Here is a 17599-nt window from a genome sequence, read left to right as displayed (position 1 = left end):
TACTCTGGGATAGCAGCCAAAAATCTTCCTGTTCATGTATTTCAGTTGTTCATTGTTTTTATTAGCTTTTAAAAAAAAACTTGGAAGCCATCCTGGAATCCATTTTGATTTTTTAGGAAAGGAAGTATTTTAGGTTTAGTAACCAGACCATTCTGGTCTGGGATTTATTTAGTAAGCATTTGTGTATAACATAAGTACCGTATTGGGAAGACCAACTTGCAAAACAGTGGGGGCTGGAGAGATGCAGATAAGACCTCATGACGGACAGCTCTTTAAAAAAATGGACGCCTGCTGGCAGCATCCTTTCTCAGTCATTTTTGCAGGTCCCAGCAACTGCAGGAAAAGCTACTGTACTTTTAAAAAAAGTATTCCAGCAATGCCAAGCAGCTGTTGTTATGCCTCCAGAATGTTGTGTGGTGCTACAGTTGTGGGCAGTGTCTGTATAAAGAATTGCCATTTTGTTGAAGAATCCTTGTCTACCCTTGAGGAGGATACTTCATTCCCTCCTAGTAAACTTGTGCTGGTAGTTATTGATGTGTATCCACAGCAGTGACCAGAGGAATGACCACTGAGGAGCACAGAGGGAAGAAATGCCATGGCGCACCTGTAGCAGCAAACTGGATGCCATCATCATCTGCAATAAAACATGCCTCACCTGTATGTCTCTACAGCCACAGCAGGCGCTTTAACTCTCCAGCGGCTTGACTCCCCAAGGCGCTATCTTCCATCGTCTCCTGAGATGGATGGATGCCAACTAACAATTTTAAAGTTTTTCTCTTCAAGAGGATAAAACCCTGCCGCTTCAAACCATATCCCTAACAGGGTCCTCAGTGCAAAAACATCTCCAAATTGGGATTCCTCTCTGCGTACAATCCTCCGGCTAGTTTTAAAGGGCCGAAGGCTGCGATCCCATATGTGCTTACCTTGGAGTAAGACCCCCATATAAAAGAATAAATGGGGTAAGACTATGGGTGTTGTGCCAGAGCGGGAAGCAAGTCTCCCCCCCCCCCGCCCCGCGCACCTTTTGCTGGACTCCTGTCATCAACATATACACTGTTTTTCTTTTGGATATCTTAGCATATTTCTTGCCCACCTAGAAATACAGTAAGCCCCAGATTTTGCTTTATTTTCCTGGTGCCCCCACTGAGTAAAACACGCGTGAAAGATTGGTGGCGCTTGATGAATATGAACAAACGGGGATTAAGCGCCACAGGTATGAACCGGCCGGGCAGGTTCTGCAAGCGGTCCCTGCGGGCTGAGGAGCTGAGCCGCCTGAGGGCGTCGCTGGAGGCGGCCTGCCAGGAGAAATACTCGCGGGGGGCGCTTCCGTGAGGTCGGCGGGCCGGGCAGGACGAGGTAACGGGCTTCCTTCTTCCCAGGCAGACCGGAGCCCCACTGCAAGCGACATGAACAGGTTTGGCAAAGGACGCAAGAGGCCGGAGGCCGAAGAGGGAGACGCCTCCTTTGCCGCTGTTGCTCCAGCCTACAAGCGGGCGAAGGCCGGCGCTGGGTGGGTACGAAGGCGAGCAGTCGCGGGGAGCCGAAGAAGCTCCGTGTGGCCCAGCATGGCCGCCGCCGCCGCCGCCGCCGCTGTGTGAAGCTGTTTATGCGGCGGGAGAGGCGCCGCGTTAGTTTCTTGCAGCCGGAAAAGCCCGGTAGTAGCAACGTCCTTCCAGAATAAGACAGCGATGTTTTCTGTAACATCCATATGTCATATATATTGCTTCCACAAAGAATCCTGGGAGTTGTAGTTTCACCCAACGCAACAGAGTTACAGTTCCCAGCACCCTTAAACCAAGCGCCGTTTGGGGGTGGAGGGGGGGAGCCATGAGATTTGGATGTCCGATGGGATGTGTCTTAGATCGAGTGTGGTGTGGATCTGCAGGGGGCTGCCCCCGGGATTTTCGATCTGTTTTTATTTGAAACAAATAAATAGAAGAGGAGCGCTCTCTCGCAGAATTCGTGGTGGCTCAAAATGCCTCCCAGCGAGGAGGATTATGAGTTATAATAATTATAATAATTATTATTTATACCCCGCCCATCTGGCTGGGTTTCCCCAGCCACTCTGGGCGGCTTCCAACCGAATAAAAAATTTCCCTAAACAGGGCCGCCTTCCTGACAAGGGAGGGGAAGTGACTTCGGGAAAGAGGGTCACTTGGATCCGAAGGCGAGGGTGGCCACCTCATAACGTTTCTTAACGTGTAAGATTTATTTGCTGTGTTTCTTTAAAAAAAAGAAGGTAAGCCAGGTTACTCTTGTTTCTTTTCTTTTTTTAAAAGCACACTTTGTTGCCCCTTTAAAATGTGTGTTTTGAAACCAAAACTGGAACCTTAGTGAAATGTGTTTTGGCGCACAGTACTGCCTTTACCCTGCCCTGCAATTAAAATAAAATAAAATGGCTCACGAGAGGGAGAGAGAATGTATTAAAAACATTCCAAAAACATGGACTGTCTGTCTTGGTGCTTCCCCACCCCCTTAGCTGCCATTGCAGCTTTAAAAGTTTTTAAAGAGCAAGTGTGGTGTAAAGGTTAGAGTGTCAAGACTAGGGCATGGGTCAAATCCCCACTCAGCAATAAAGCTCCCTGGGTGATCTGGGGGCACTCACTCAACCTAACCTGCCTTACAGGATTGTTGCAGGGATTAAATGAGTAGGTGAACTATGTGAACTAAGATGGAATATTAAATAAGTTTTAGGGGCCTTGGGTTATTTTATTAATTGCGCGTCTTTCCCATTTTTACTCTAATGCACTTAAGGTATGCATGTGTTTCTACCTGGTGTCTCTCTCTCTCTCTCTCTCTCTCTCTCTCTCTCTCTCTCTCTCTCACACACACACACACACACACACACACACACAAAAGCCCAAAGCACCCCCCCCCCATTTTATTAGCTGCTGCTTTCCCCACTCCTTTTTACCACATGAAGATTAATTACTTGCTCTTATAAATTGCCTTTGGAGTTTTAGATAGTCAGTAAATTGAACCCTATCAAAATATTCACAACCAAATCCAAATTATGAATATCACTTTCCAATTTTGAGGCTTGCAGCTATTTATGTTCACCCACTCCCCTCTTCTCTCTCCCACTGTTTTTCTAGAATGGTCAATTTTTGCCCGCAGTGTGGACAGAGGGTTGAGGCATCCTTTAACTTTTGTGCCTCCTGTGGGGCCAGACTTCCTGCAGAAGAAGAGGGCATGCAGATCACTCCAACTTCTTCAATGAAAGGTAGGAATGTTTAGTCAAATGTGGTAGCTGACAAACATTACCTATCTGATGACCCAGCTGAAAGTCCTTTGCAGCTAGACCTCCTAACTTATTGTTCCTATTTAACATGAAGCACATTTATTAGCCAGGGATAATGGATGGCACAAAAAGGAGATGTAAACCCATATAGTGAGTGATGTTTAAATCTAAGATACTGATCTCCGTATTATGCCTGATTTTGTTAGGAATTCACTGTCTGCCAATCCACCCCCTAACCCAACAGCTGTCAAGTGGAAATAGTTGCAGGGAAGTTAGTTATAAGCATGACATTTTGTCACCCAGTAATGAACATGGGTCCTTGTTTGCTTTCGAGAGATGAAGGTTAAGAGCCGGAACCATTCAGAGATCGTAGACAGGAATGGTAAACAGGGCCCAGCACCAGCTTTTGGAGCCTTCCCTCACCTTTCAGATTTTGCTTATTTAAGGGCAGCTGGGCCAGTCATCGCAGCGTTAAGCAGATCTTTGCTCAGTACCACTGCCAGACTGCCTTCCCTGCCCTGCCACCCATGCCCCTTTCTCAAGCAGGTAGTTTGTCTCCTGTGTGGTAATTCAGCAACAATGGCAGGGGGAGCTCCAATCTGTGAGTTTGAACTTGCATCCGTAATATACACACATCAGAAGTGGAGGCAGTGTAACTAAGATGATGGGGTCAGCGAGTGTGGGTTTGTGACCTAAAGATTTGGTTGTTGCTGCTGCCAAGCCATCCCACAGTTCCCACAGGCTGCCGCCATGGGGTGACAGGAGACCAGCTGGTTTACTATAGCAGCAGCAGGGCAGTATATCTGTGGGTATACCGTATTGCCCAAATATTGTAAAAAGATATTTAGCCAAATTTCTATACCACTTAATTGTAAAAAATGCGAGCGCCGCCTGCTGGGGGGTGCAAATGCCACTCACCAGGGGGTTGGGAGGCTACCGTCGCTGGAGCACCCCCCCCCCCGCAGGCAGCTAGCCCTGCCTGTGAGAGTCATCACAGCGATCCATAGTCAAAAGCAGAAGTCGGCAGATGTGTCCTCTAATTTGCTATTCAAAATATGGCATCCCTAGACCGGGTGCCTGTCTGATGTCAATAGACAGGGAGTTCCAATTTCATACAAGTGTGGAACGGGTATTATTTGGTACCTGTAACAGTATTTATAAAATCTATTTATTTATAAAAAAATATTTATATACCGGTTACAGGTAGGTAACCATGTTGGGCTGCCATAGTTGAAACAAAATAAAAAAAATCCTTCCAGTAGCGCCTTAGAGACCAACTAAGTTAGTTACTGGTATGGGCTTTCATATCTGAAGAAGTGTGCATGCACACAAAAGCTCATACCGATAACTAACTTAGTTGGTCTCTAAGGTGCTACTTGAAGGAATTTTTTATTTATATACCACTGTATCATAAAAATATATCACAGCTGTTTACAGCAATATAAAAACATTGAACCAGACAGTACCAGTTCTGCAGATTGAAGCAAGGAATAGCAACACCTTGAATTTGGCCAGGTAACAAATAAGCAACCATTGCAGATCTATGAGTAAAGGCAGTTCGCCTGCCTGTAAACACCTTTGTTGTTCTGACAGTGCTACCTTTTACCAGGGCTAAGCCAGGAAGACCAAGATCAGCTGCCAAGGTCTCCTGCAAAGAAAAAGGCAGAAATATTGCCAGACAAAGGAAATGCTTCTTCTGCAGTTAAATGGAGCTGGTCACCTTCTGTATCACCTACTAAATCACCAAAGGCAAAAGGTGAGGATTTTAGCTCTGCATATGGTTGTATTTGGTGATGATTCCAGGCGGGTGGGTGGGTGGCTGGCTGGCTGGCTGGCTGGCTTTGAATTTTTGCACAAACTCCTATTGTGCTTCACTTTCTGTATTTTCTTATTTAAAACCCATTGCTATCACAATGCTAACCATTTTCATGAAATTTGCCCCCAGAACTAGTTTTCCTAGTTTACACATCCCAATACTGAGGGCAAAGGGAGCAATATTGGGGGCAGAGTGAGTCCCCACTCTGAATTCCTAGCACAGTGGGCTACAAATCTAAGTAAGAAATACTTGTGTCTCTCTTGTAAAGCAAAGCCCAGCTACCGATCTCCCAGGAAAGACAGGAGTGCCACCGTGAGACCTCTCCCAGAGGGTGAGATCCTAACAGACCTGAACAACAAGCAATGGAAGCTTGGGAAACTTCTGGGCGAGGGTGACTATGGACTGATGTATGAAGGTACAATATGCGCTTGCATGGTATTAGATTCTGGAGAGAATGCAACCACCTCTTCTGTGTCCCACTTTATTAAGGAAAATCTGCCCTTAAGGTGTTTTTTTAAAGGGCTATATCTGCTCCTATAGATAAATCAAATCAAATCAACTGGCAGCAGGAACAAAAAAAAAATGAGTGGCAGAAAAACAGCAAAAATAAAACACTGACTAAAACTGCCTAGTTGTAAGTTTTCAGCAAATAAAATCTATATCCCAGTTTATTTAATGGTCTTTTCCTGGTTTCTAAAACTGGAAGTCTGTCATAACCATATCTTCATAATCTGTCATTCATTGTCTTAACTGTCAACGTAGCTCGACAAGTTGGGTGTCGTTCCCCACCGCCCTGCCAAATGCTGTATGTATGCTGAGCTGCTGACACTGCTATCTCTGATCTGTGCTAACCATTTCCTAGAATCCTTTGCTGTGGTTGCAGTGGACATACAAAGGTTGTGTCCAAAGGGTGCAGTGCTGGCTTTGCTGTCCAGATCTGCTCCTTGCTCAGCATATTTAAGTGTTCTGATACCTATTGTTTCCAAGGTGGTACTGTATCCATATAACAAGAGTGAAATAAAGTTAACCTGCTGGTCTCCATATAGTACAGTAGGTGCAGATCTCCTGGGTCACCTATTAACCTTAATTTATTCCATCCTTTCACAGCAATGTGTGCGTCTGAAGCTTGCCGTTCCCAGCTGAAATACTCCCTCAAACTTGTGAGTTCAGCTCTCTGTGTTAGGTGTATCCTAGATCGTTCTATGTGCTGGAACTGAGATCTGAGCTTGGCAAGATGTAGGTCAAAGGTACAACAAGGCAAACACAGCAGGAGGACTTGGAGCTTGTCTCTTCCAAATAGTTCCAATAATCAGTGACCCAAAGAAGGACTTGAAGTATGAAATTATACATAGAGGAAGCAGGTCAGAGCACCCAGGCTCTCTTGTGCTTTACAAGAAGAGTTCACAGTCTTTTCTCAAGAACAGGACTAGTAAAAGGCAAGGTACAGAGAGAGGCTGCTAAGCCTAGAATGGCAATAGAAGTAGGATACTGGGTGCTAGGTGATGCCCAACATTGGTCATGCTCAAACTAGAGCCATTGAAATTAATGAGTAGATTGGTTTCAATGTGTCTTCTCTGAGTTTTGCTAACATTGGCTATCTCCCGATGGTTGAAGTGGTAGGAGCTGTGTGTAAGGCATAGTAGCTTCATTCTGTGACCATCAGAGCCTTAACGTTTTTATATTTTCCTATCTATAAGGATTGACAACTTTCTTTAAAAAATAAGCAAATCACCACTCATACACAAAAGAAAAACACACAGGGTTGTATCCAAGTTCTCCTCTGAGTGGATCAATGAAATTGATGGGCTATGTCTATAGATTTCAGTGTGTCTACTCTCAGTAGGACTAGCATTGAATACGACCCAAATTCTATTCCTAATGCTTGTCACATGTGGGTTGTATTATAATAACTGCACTGTGGTTCATTGGGATGACATTCCTGGTTGTATTCTGGTCTAACTTACTACATCTGCTCCTCTCTGATTTCTCCCATTTGTAAAGTGGAAATGGAATTCTTTACTTGCCTTTGTGAAGTCTATTGAGTGTTAGAGAAGCTATGTAAAGAGGATCGCTTTAACATGGTAATTAAAGTGCAGGGTGGGGAGGTGCAGTGAGGCAATAAAAAGAATATCGGTGCCAGTTTCTCTCCCTTCTCAGGATTGCAAAGATGGACGGCTCTTCAATGAACAGAACTTCATGCAGCGAGCTGCTAAGAAAGCCACAGGTAGGAATTGATGAGTCATTATAGTGACTATATGTTTAAAGCAGTATAGTACCACTTTAAGTAGTCATGGCTTTCCACAAAGAGTCTGGGGAACTGTAGTTTTTTTTTTAAGGTTGCTGAAAGTTATTAAAGGTAAAGGTACCCCTGCCCGTACGGGCCAGTCTTGCCAGACTCTAGGGTTGTGCGCTCATCTCACTCTATAGGCCGGGAGCCAGCGCTGTCCGCAGACACTTCCGGGTCACGTGACCAGCATGACAAGCTGCATCTGGCGAGCCAGCGCAGCACACGGAACGCCGTTTACCTTCCCGCTGGTAAGCGGTCCCTATTTATCTACTTGCACCCGGGGGTGCTTTCGAACTGCTAGGTTGGCAGGCGCTGGGACCGAGCGATGGGAGCTCACCCCGCTGCGGGGATTCGAACCGCCAACCATGCGATCGGCAAGTCCTAGGCGCTGAGGTTTTACCCACAGTGCCACCCACATCCCTATTGAAAGTTATTAGGAGACCCCTATTCCCCTCACAAAGCTACAATTCCCAGAGTGGTTTTACAGCCAATCCTTCTCCCCAGGGAGCTGGGAATTGCAGCTCTGTGAAAGGAAAAGGGGCCTCCTAACAGTTCTCAGCACCCTTAACAAACTTTGGTGGAAGCCATGACAGTTTAAAGTGGCATGAGACCGGTATTACTTTAAACTTATAGTGTAGATGGAGACTGTGTCTCAGGAGAGGGACACAGGGTTCACCAGTGAGTTCTTGGAGTCTGTCTGTTGTTGTTTTTATAAAAAGTAAAGGTAAAGGACCCCTGGATGGTTAAGTCCAGTCAAATTTGACTACGTCTCTGTTTTGCTTTTATGTAAGCCTTGTGAAGAAGTGATGCCTTTTCCCAAGACTTTTGAGGAGGACCCATGGAGCTCTGGCTAGATGAAGAGGTGGTGGGACAGCTTGTAATCAGCCCTAGTATTAGGAGTGGTGGTCCTGATGGATGGAGATGAACCCCCTCCCCCCAAAAAAAGACGTGTGATGTTTTATTACAGAAATCCCTTAATCTTCCTGTTACTGTCTTTCTTGTTCTCCCTCTGCTATTATTAAGCCTTAGTAGGCTGATTCTAGAAACTAGTCAGGGCTTTTTTTCAGTCTGAATTTTCTGAAACTCAGTTCCTGCACCTCTCAGGGGAGGGCTGTTGCCATTATGAGAGAACAAGGGAGGTATTCATGGTGAGTTCTGCCTCTTTTTCTAGAAAAATAGCACTGGAACTAGCTTTGTCTTGAAATGGGGAGTGGCGCTCTCTTCCACACTGTGCATAACACAATCCTGATTAACATAGTCCTGACCTCTGGAGTGAGTGGAAGGAGGCAACATGGACAAGGAAATCACTTAACAGAAGTAAGACCAATGTTCTCTCTGTCTCTCTTTGTAGTGGAGAAGTGGAAGAAACAGCATTCAGTACCACTGCTGGGGATCCCTAATTGCGTTGGTTTTGGCCTCCACAATAGTAACTACAGGTTAGGAAGCTTTGCCATGGGAACTCCTGCGAGCCATCCTTCCCTCTACTGACCAAATCCTTCCTCTGTGCTATGCTATCTCATCTTACTTTCACCATCAATGTTGCTGTTTTCTCAAAATCCCTTTGGCTCGCTTTTGTTCTGGTGCTGAACCCTTTTTCTTTATTCAATTGCTATTCTATTTTCCCAGAAGAGCAAATTAGACATTGATTTTATGATTTTACTTCCGGAGCCTCTTTTTTGTGCTTTTGACTTTCTTTGTCAGTCTACCTCCTGCTTTGAATTCTTCTACTTAAGATCTCTGGTAGTATTGCATTTTGAATATGCTAGCTTAGGGAGTGTGGTCGTGGTCATAGTGCTGCAGTAAGGTGAGCTGAAATAAATTTAATTTCTCCCATTATAGATCCTGATTACTGGTAGTTCTTGTTGTCCACAGATCTGAAGAGGAGTTAGTTTATATACAGATGGAGGGGTGGGTACTAGAGGTTTGACAATAGTGGATGCAAACCTCTAACAAATAGCACACTTCACATGCTGCGGTGTTATCTCTTTTGACTGGCAGGTTCCTGGTCTTCTCTTATCTGGGCCGCTCCCTTCAGTCCATCCTGGATGACTGTGCAAACAAGATGACGGAGAAAGCAGCCTTGCAGCTTGCAGTCAGACTGGTATGAAACGCCCAAAAGGAGAATGGATGAAAAGGAATCTTCTCAAAAAGTCTCTTTGTAAAACGGAGGCTTTTTTTGCCACTGCAGGCCAGCTTTGGGCCCAGGGAATTATGGGTGATTGCCATGCTTCAACAAGAATAACCTGGAGAGTAGTTTCATTCCTTTCATCCTTGATCAAAGCTATGCTTTTAAGTAGAAATAATACAATGCTGCTGTATTTAAATCTGACAGTTGCCCCCCTCCCCCATTCTTGCAAAGTGGCCTTGCAAGGATGAGATTTGCGTCAGAAGTGGCGCAGCAGATGATGCTTAACCCTTTCCCACCCAATTCATTTACCCCTCATACTTTCTTCCCTACCAAGTGCCCTGCAGAGTTCTAAGCCAGTGTTTCCAAGATGAAAAAAGTTCTGGAAACTGATGAGGGGAGCTGCAAACAACTGGATGACAGGAAAAGAATCTTGCACAACAGCCCACCCTTCTCCTTTAGAGGAGGAAGGTTTTACTTCTCCCTCTTGGTCCGGTAGATGGAACCATTAATATTAGCCTCAGTTATCTCCTCCTCCCTGCCACGCACCCAGCAGCAGAATGGAGAGAGAGTCCCCACCCATTTTTCAGTTCTGCCTGCTCATTCACTACCCACAAGCCCCTTTTTTCTGCTTTGCTCCTCTCCCATCTGTACCTGGGCAGGGTTGAGCTTTGGACTGCATAGCCAACACCATGTTCCTCCTTCAAAGATTCGGGTTATTCTCAAATGTTTCTCCCTTCTCTTCAGAGAAGGAGGGCTTTGAAGCCAAGGGCCTACTTCAGGAGCTTGACTCCTAGGTCAGGCAAGATGGGAGGAAGCAGACCCTATGAAGCAAAGGCTGCTGCTCTGTGAGAGTAGTTGCCACCTGCAGTTGTGGAGAGAAGGAACCAGAAGATACAGTGACTCTGCCAGGCAGAGTGTTAAATCTGGTAAACACTAATCAAAATGAATCCCTTCCTGAAGGTGTTTTGCAGGGGAGAAGCCTCTGTGAGTTTAATGTTGCATGTGGCTGTGTTGTCACATTTAAGCTTGGTCCTCAGAACTGCAAATTAGCATGACTAGAGTGCAGTGCTGTGCAGGATCTTTCTCAGGTTGTTTGCACAGTAGGGTTTGGGTAATTATCTCCAGTCCTTACAGAACTTCTCTTCACACTATGTGGCATGATCAGCTCTGTGCCTATGGATTTTAGGAGTACAGTTCTATATGAACAGACATAGAGTGGCTTATGCTATGTGAATGTTTCGGCTGTGCTTTTCCAGAGGCTATATGGCAAAGATCCATGCGCCATCACCAGCAGAAAATACTCTGTTTAGGAATAACTCTGAGAAATGCAGGCATTCCAAAGGTGTCATTTTTCCTCTGCCTTCAATTTTGTCTTTAGGTGGATGTTCTGGAGTTCCTCCATGAGAATGAGTATACCCATGGGGACATCAATGCTCAGCACATATATGTGAATCCAGCTGACCTTGCTGCGGTAAGGAATGGAGCAGGGACAGACAAGGAATGTGTCCTTGCTGAAGGGTGTTTCTGTAGGATAGGAGAACATAATTTTTGTTCTACAGAGTTCCCCCAAGTATAGACATAAGAGACTCTCTTCCATCCCTCCTGCTAAGAATAGCCAGTCCAAAAAGTTCCTTCCTTTTCCTCTCATCTTGCCTGCAAACCCTAGACTATTGCTCATTCTAGGTTGTGTGAGAGAAGCATGTACTTTCCTTTTACGTTCTTACTGCATAGCATGGAAGGCGCAGTGATTCTTAGGGAGAAGTGATTCTTATGACTGCACCTTCTGGTTCCATTCATTCTGACCTTGGTGCCTTCCTGGCTGTTGCTTAAGGGCACAAGGCAATTGCAAATGTTGCTGAGTAGCAAATACTAAGGGGTGCTTTGCAAGGCCAGGCTGGTAGATATTTGTCTTTTTGCTGTTGGGTCACTCTCTCCTCCTCCTCTTCCTCCCCCAGATCACCCTGGCAGATTACTGCTTTGCTTTCCGGTACAGCCCTGGGGGGAAGCATGTACCTGAATGCGAAGGCAGCAGGACACTCCACGAGGGCACCATAGAGTTCATCAGCATTGATAGCCACAAAGGAGCCGGTGGGTGATAATGTCGCACTGTAGAAACAGACTGGGTGTATAAGCCATTGTTTTGATTCAGTCTGTGGTCTTTTCTCCTGTGCCCTTGATCATACTTCTCCAAGAGCTGGCCCTTCTCTGACTAACTTGTTGGTCCCTTGCACAAAAGAAGTGCTTCCTTATTCCTGTGGAATAAAGCTTTCCGGTTTGCCTGGCCTCCAGCTTCTCCTCTTCTTAAAAAGCTTTGAGATGACCTGTTTATTGAGCACTCACCTTGCTTCATTTACACTTTGCTTATGGAGAGGGTTCAGCAACACTGGCTTTTTATTGAACTTTCATTCTGATTTGTTTGCGGGAAGGTTAGACAATGTTGCATCAAGCGTTATTCCACACTTTCCAGTGCATTTTCATGTCACTTTCCTTATCACAAAATGCCCAGGTTTTTTTTGGGGGGGGGAGGGGGTTGTTACACCCGGCCTCCAAGTAAGTTTTAACTGCACAGCAACAATCCAAAAGTGGCATTAACTTGTTGTGCACTTGAAGAGGTCACTGTATCTCCATGCTTTTGTGCTTCCTCTAGGCCAACCTTCCCCAGCCTGGTACCCTCCAGATGTTTTGGACTTCACTTCCCTTTAGCCCCAACCAGAATGGCTCATGGTCAGGAATTGTGCAAGTTGTAGCACAGAAGTATTTGGAAGGCAACATATTGGGAGAGGCTGCTCTTGGCAGTCAATATCTTACTTTTCCCCATGTCTACATGCTCTCAGTGATTAATCACTAAGGACTAATTCTAGTTGGCTGGGTTGTAGGCTAGCATATTTAATTTTTGAGGCTATTTTGTTTTTTGTGCATGAGGAAAAAGGAAATGTTGAAGTTGGCTTTATGTTCTAACAGCAAGAGGCAGCTCATGTATTTTTAAAACTTTGACTTTTCTTGCACTTCAGTCACATCCACACCATACATTAAACCATATTTAAAGCACATAGCTTCCTCCGCATAATCCTGGGAACAGTAGTTTATCCCTCGCAGAGCTACAATTTCCAACACCCTTAAGAAACTACAGTTCCTGTGATCATTTTGGGGAAGAAATGTGCTTTAAATGTGCTTTGGTGTGGGTGTGATTTTCCTACTTCCTATTGCAAAAAGGATTCTATATTTAGGTAATATGCAAATAAATGTCGTCATTCAGTTGCTTGATTGGTATTTTTCACAGAGCAAAGGAGATGCAGAGAGATCATCTTAGTTACAGTCTGTCTTTTGGAGGTGTTGTAAGATTTTATTAATTGCCTGGAGACCTTAAGGCAAGTAAAACCCTGAAATAAATAGTGGAAAATTGAAGCACATGATAAGGCAGTGATTTACCCAAGACGTGACTGCGGTCCATGTGAGCCACTGTGATTATAAAGCTGTACCCCAATTTCTGTACTGTGCTATTGATGTTCCATACTTGGATATGCTTTCTTTTTCTATCCTGTTAGCTCCATCTCGCCGTAGTGATCTTGAGTCTCTGGGTTACTGTCTAGTGAAGTGGCTGTGCAGATGTCTTCCCTGGTCTGAGGACCTTGACTGTCCCTGTGTGGTCATGCAGAAGAAGGAAAGGTGTGCGCTGTGCATGGGAGATGTCATGACCACCTCTCTGTTCTTGTTACGTGAAAAAGAAAACTTGTAGTAGATAGCTGAAAGCTGCTAGATACAACTGCCATCCCTCCTGATTGTTAGCCATGCTGGCTGGGCCCCCGGCAGCATCTGGAAGGCTATAGATTCCCCATTCCTTGTGCTAGGGCTTTCAAACTCGTATTAGTATAGGTTTCCCTTGGTCAGTTGCAACAGTCATCAAGACTAGCCGTTGTGAGTTCCCTCACTTGGTATACTGGTGCTTGGCTCTGCCTCCTTGCTGGTCTTATACTCTCCCTCCTTCACAATCCCAAAGTACCATATTTATGCTAATCTAATGCGCCATCAGATCTAATGCGCACCTCAGTTTTCAAAACCTTGAAACCAAAAAAGTATTTGCTGGCGAATGTAAATGTGCCATCAAATCTAATGCACACCCTAATTTCCGCGACGTAATTAGGCCAAAGAAGATGTGCATGACATTCGAGTAAATACAGTAGTTAGAGAACACATATTGTTCCTTGAAACTGCCATCAAGCTTCATTGTTTTCTAGACTGGCTGACACCCGTGGTTGAAGGCAGCAGCAGAGTCTGGTAACTAACTGCTTGACAACTATTGTGTCACTTGCAGTGCACAGTGTGGGACAAATATCACATTTACCCAACCTACAAGATGGGCCCTAGCTTGTGCATCTGTATTTGGGGAATTTTGAGTAGGAGAGAATAAGGGTGTCTTTTTAAAATTATCAACTCAGCCTTATTTTTCTCTACCTCTTCTTTGAGGGGCTCACCAATTTTTCTGTTGTAGGTACAAAGCAGATGTTATCAAGTCTCCAAGTCTCTCCTTTGACTGGAAATCAAATCCAGGTACGAGCTTCACGTTTGCACCCCAGCTTTCTGGGTCACCATGTGGTATGTGTTGTGATGTCTCATTTTCTTCCTTTTATTATTATTTTCTCATTTTTATTTACTTGTTATGATTTTGGTAAACAGGTCCCCATATTCACTTTCATTTTCTCTTAATTCTCCTTAGCCATCAAAGCTGTCCTAAATATGACTTGTTCTAGTGTGTGCCTTTTTTTGTCTCCTCACACAAAGCACATAGACAGCCTCTCAAAGCTCTTACTGAGACAGTCCAGCAGTTGCTTTTCCTGTGAGATGAAAGCTTCCCTGTACAGGGGGTAATGACTTGAGTGAGACCAGTTTAGAAGTTTTAACTGGCTTGGTCTGATAGCAACACTGAGGGATTGTATTTCCTTGCATAAAGAAATAGCCAATGTGATATGCACCAAGATTTCTACTCCTGCTGCGTTCGTTCTCTTGACACTTTCCAACATCAGTGCCCCTGCAATGTCCATGTAAAGGTTTATTTGGCAATATGCTCTAGTGCAGTGGCCTTCAACTGGTCCAGATTCGAGACCCACCTCTGACCCTGAACCATGGGGCCCACTTTCATATATTTACTTTTGATTTATACTTAATGCAGTGTTATCTTAGCACTGCTACTAAATGAAAGCCAGTGATTTCTACACTTGTTCTTAGCCCAAAAGCTGAGAAGCTATTGAAAACCAGTGATTTTTGTTTCTTTAAAAAAGACTCACAATTTCAGTGGGACACCTGAGTGTTGTTCTAGATTTCATTATATTGAAAGGTGACATCAGAAAGGCTTACAAGTAATTTTGTGCCGCTAAACTGTTTTGAGGGTCACAATTGCTGAGAAGCCTGCTCATAAAGTTAGGTAAAGGTAAAGGTACCCCTGCCCGTATGGGCCAGTCTTGACAGACTCTGGGGTTGTGCGCCCATCTCACTTAAGAGGCCAGGGGCCAGCGCTGTCCGGAGACACTTCCGGGTCACGTGGCCAGCGTGACATCGCTGCTCTGGCGAGCCAGAGTCGCACACGGAAACGCCGTTTACCTTCCCGCTGGTAAGCGGTCCCTATTTATCTACTTGCACCCGGAGGTGCTTTCGAACTGCTAGGTTGGCAGGCGCTGGGACCGAGCAGCGGGAGCGCACCCCGCCGCAGGGATTCGAACCGCCAACCTTTCGATCGGCAAGTCCTAGGCGCTGAGGCTTTAACCCACAGCGCCACCTGCGTCCCGATGCTCATAAAGTTAGGTGGTACCAAATGGCAGGGATGACTGCTTCACTTGCCAATTCTGGTGTTGTTGTTTTTACTAACTGAAATCCAATTTAACTTTTAAGGTTGTATCCCAAGACAGCTCATGGAATTGTTTCTGCAGCTCAGATCTTAATTTCAGTGTGTCCACAGTGAACAATATTTATACTCATGATACACCCTCACACAAATTGCTTTTTAGCGTGTGTTCTAGTGAGCTTATAAGGGAAGGACAATGTGGGGAGCTCTGTGTGTGTATGTTTGCATGTGGTGGGGTAGATTTATTCTGTTTCTGTTCTGCAGAAGACACTTCTGCGTTCGTAGTCCCCAGCATACTTCCATCCTGAACAAAGTCTAGAAAGCCATAGAAACAGACTGGAAAGTGAAATAGTTTCCTTGCTCCATAGAGTGCTTCCACGCCTCAGGCACAGCTATAGGAAAGTAGGGCATACAGCTGGCCAGAAAAGCCTTTCTTACTGAAAAAGGCTCTTGCCTTTCTTCTGCCACTTTGCACCCATGAAAATTGATAAAATGAGTGTCACATCAGAAGAGCGTGTTCTAGACCACACACAATCCCAACCCACAGGTTGAAGACCTAGGTTCTGATGGACCTATCAAAGGGGCTGGGAGCCAGGCGACCTGTGCTGTTTCTCCAGCTCTGCTGTCAGATAATGTGGGATGTCAGATAATGTCAGATCACCTTTACAATGATCTTCTAAAGTGATCATCCTCCAGCCCTGTGGCTGCTTGTCTTTTTACAGACAGGTAAGGCCTTTCGTTTCCAGCGAGTGTTTTTAGGCGCTCTCTAGAAGTAGGTTTTTACTACCCGTGTGTTCCATCTGGTTTGAACCATACCGTAAAGTTGCTTTACTGTAATTTGGTGATTTTTTTAATTTGATAATTTAAAATTTTTGCTAGAGTGCCTTGAACTGGTTTACATAGCAGGCCAGGATAAAACTATTGTGAGCACATAAATAACACATCTAGCTTGCTCTCTTTGATGCTTGTGGTTTCGTTATGAGCTCACTATGGTTGCAACGTGGTCTCCATGAAGGGTATTGAGCCCACAGCTGAGCCAAGTCAGCCACATTTTCAGATGCCATCTGGGTCAACAACATGTGGGAATACTGGAATGACTGCTTTGTAGGAGCCGGCTAGTCTCATTTGACAACCATGTTGACCTTTTCTAGAAGCCCTGAAGAGCTACCTGCTGCAAGTGATGTCCCTGAAATATGAAGAGAAGCCAGACTATGAAGAGCTACGCACTGTTCTGAGGAGGCCTCTTGAGCTGATGAGAACATCTGCCTATGACTCAGTGGATCTCAGGGTGGTACCCTAGGTAATGTGCTAATACTGGTTGCATTCTCTTCAGCTTTCACCTCTCTGAGAAAACACAGGTCGCAACTAGACATGGCAGCGGCAAGCCTGTGTGTTGGGTACAAACACCTTGTTTTGTGGTCTGGGTGTTCTACAAAGTTTTTAGAGTTGTCCCTTTGCTACAGAGATGCAACCTTGACAGCTTTTAGATGAAAAGCTAGATCTGCAAGTTAATATATCGATTGTTATATTTTCCCTACCAATGTCCACAGATGACTTTTCCATTGAAGTAGCTATAGAGAGTGTGCTGTCTTACTGCCCTGTAGCAGATGTCTTTGTTGTCATGCTAAGTTGTGAGCTGGCTTTAGGCAAAGGTTGTACTCTGGATGGCCGAATCTGATAACAGATACAAACCTTTGTCATCTGGTAGCTTGTATTTAGGCTTTATTTAGGTTTCCAGTAACATAGGAGGTAAACATTGAAGTAACAAATTGCAGCATAGCAAGAGTAACAAGTCCTATTGTGCTTTGCAGATCTGGGATACATAGAGAAGATGGTAGAGAGAGTCAACCCCACTGGAATATCCTGGAACGGCTGGAAGCACAATTTCCCTTATTTTTTCACAAAGGGAAAGTGGAGGGAAGTGGAATTTCTTGCAGCTGTTTGTTAGGACTTTGTTGTGACCTTATATAGAATCAAACCTATCCTGCTGCACAGCACTGAATTCTGGTTACCGTAAATCCCATATCCCTATTTTATAGACAACTGCTTGAGCAGTATTTTAAAACAGTAATCCCCCAATTTGTTTTTCATGTGTTTTACCTTGTAAATAGTGATGGCTGCTTTGGTTTTGTTTTGAAAGGAGGGAAAACCGCAATCTTACATTCATTGTCTTAATAGTATTTTAATTTTATTTTATTCTAATCTGCCTTGGAGAACTTTTATCAGGTAGAAGGTATTGTAAAGTCTAATAAGAATATTAAATAAAGATATATATTCTGGTGATCTTGTAA

The 17599-nt window shown here is 44.7% G+C and overlaps 1 protein-coding gene across 3 annotated transcripts; it reads left to right on the top strand.

Annotated features, from left to right (window-relative positions):
- Positions 1-1238: 1238 nt before the first annotated feature.
- VRK3 (VRK serine/threonine kinase 3) lies at positions 1239-17599 on the top strand. Of its 3 annotated transcripts, none has more exons than XM_079952407.1 (14): positions 1239-1510; positions 3096-3223; positions 4851-4997; positions 5326-5472; positions 6165-6217; positions 7215-7281; positions 8696-8780; positions 9343-9445; positions 10851-10943; positions 11428-11560; positions 13018-13138; positions 13962-14020; positions 16460-16608; positions 17120-17599. In XM_079952407.1, the coding sequence occupies exons 1-13, from the start codon at positions 1407-1409 to the stop codon at positions 16606-16608; spliced, it is 1389 nt and encodes a 462-aa protein (XP_079808533.1). In that variant the 5' UTR covers positions 1239-1406; the 3' UTR covers positions 17120-17599. The 3 variants fall into 3 exon arrangements, with proteins under 3 accessions (XP_079808533.1, XP_079808534.1, XP_079808535.1); XM_079952408.1 differs by having other exon boundaries at positions 1245-1356; XM_079952409.1 differs by lacking the exon at positions 1239-1510 and adding an exon at positions 1795-2239.

Source organism: Podarcis cretensis (genome assembly GCF_951804945.1).
Source record: "Podarcis cretensis genome assembly, chromosome: 14".
Classification (NCBI taxonomy): Eukaryota; Metazoa; Chordata; class Lepidosauria; order Squamata; family Lacertidae; genus Podarcis; species Podarcis cretensis.
Note: the sequence above shows the minus strand (reverse complement) of the source record. Positions and strands in the feature narration are given on the sequence as shown.

Bases quoted from the DNA above. Each gene is read 5' to 3' on its own strand.
- VRK3 (XM_079952407.1), top strand. From the start codon at position 1,407: ATGAACAGGTTTGGCAAAGGACGCAAGAGGCCGGAGGCCGAAGAGGGA. The intron at 11,561-13,017 runs GTGGGTGATAAT...CTATCCTGTTAG, and splicing joins TGATAGCCACAAAGGAGCCG to CTCCATCTCGCCGTAGTGAT. The intron at 14,021-16,459 runs GTACGAGCTTCA...GACCTTTTCTAG, and splicing joins TGACTGGAAATCAAATCCAG to AAGCCCTGAAGAGCTACCTG.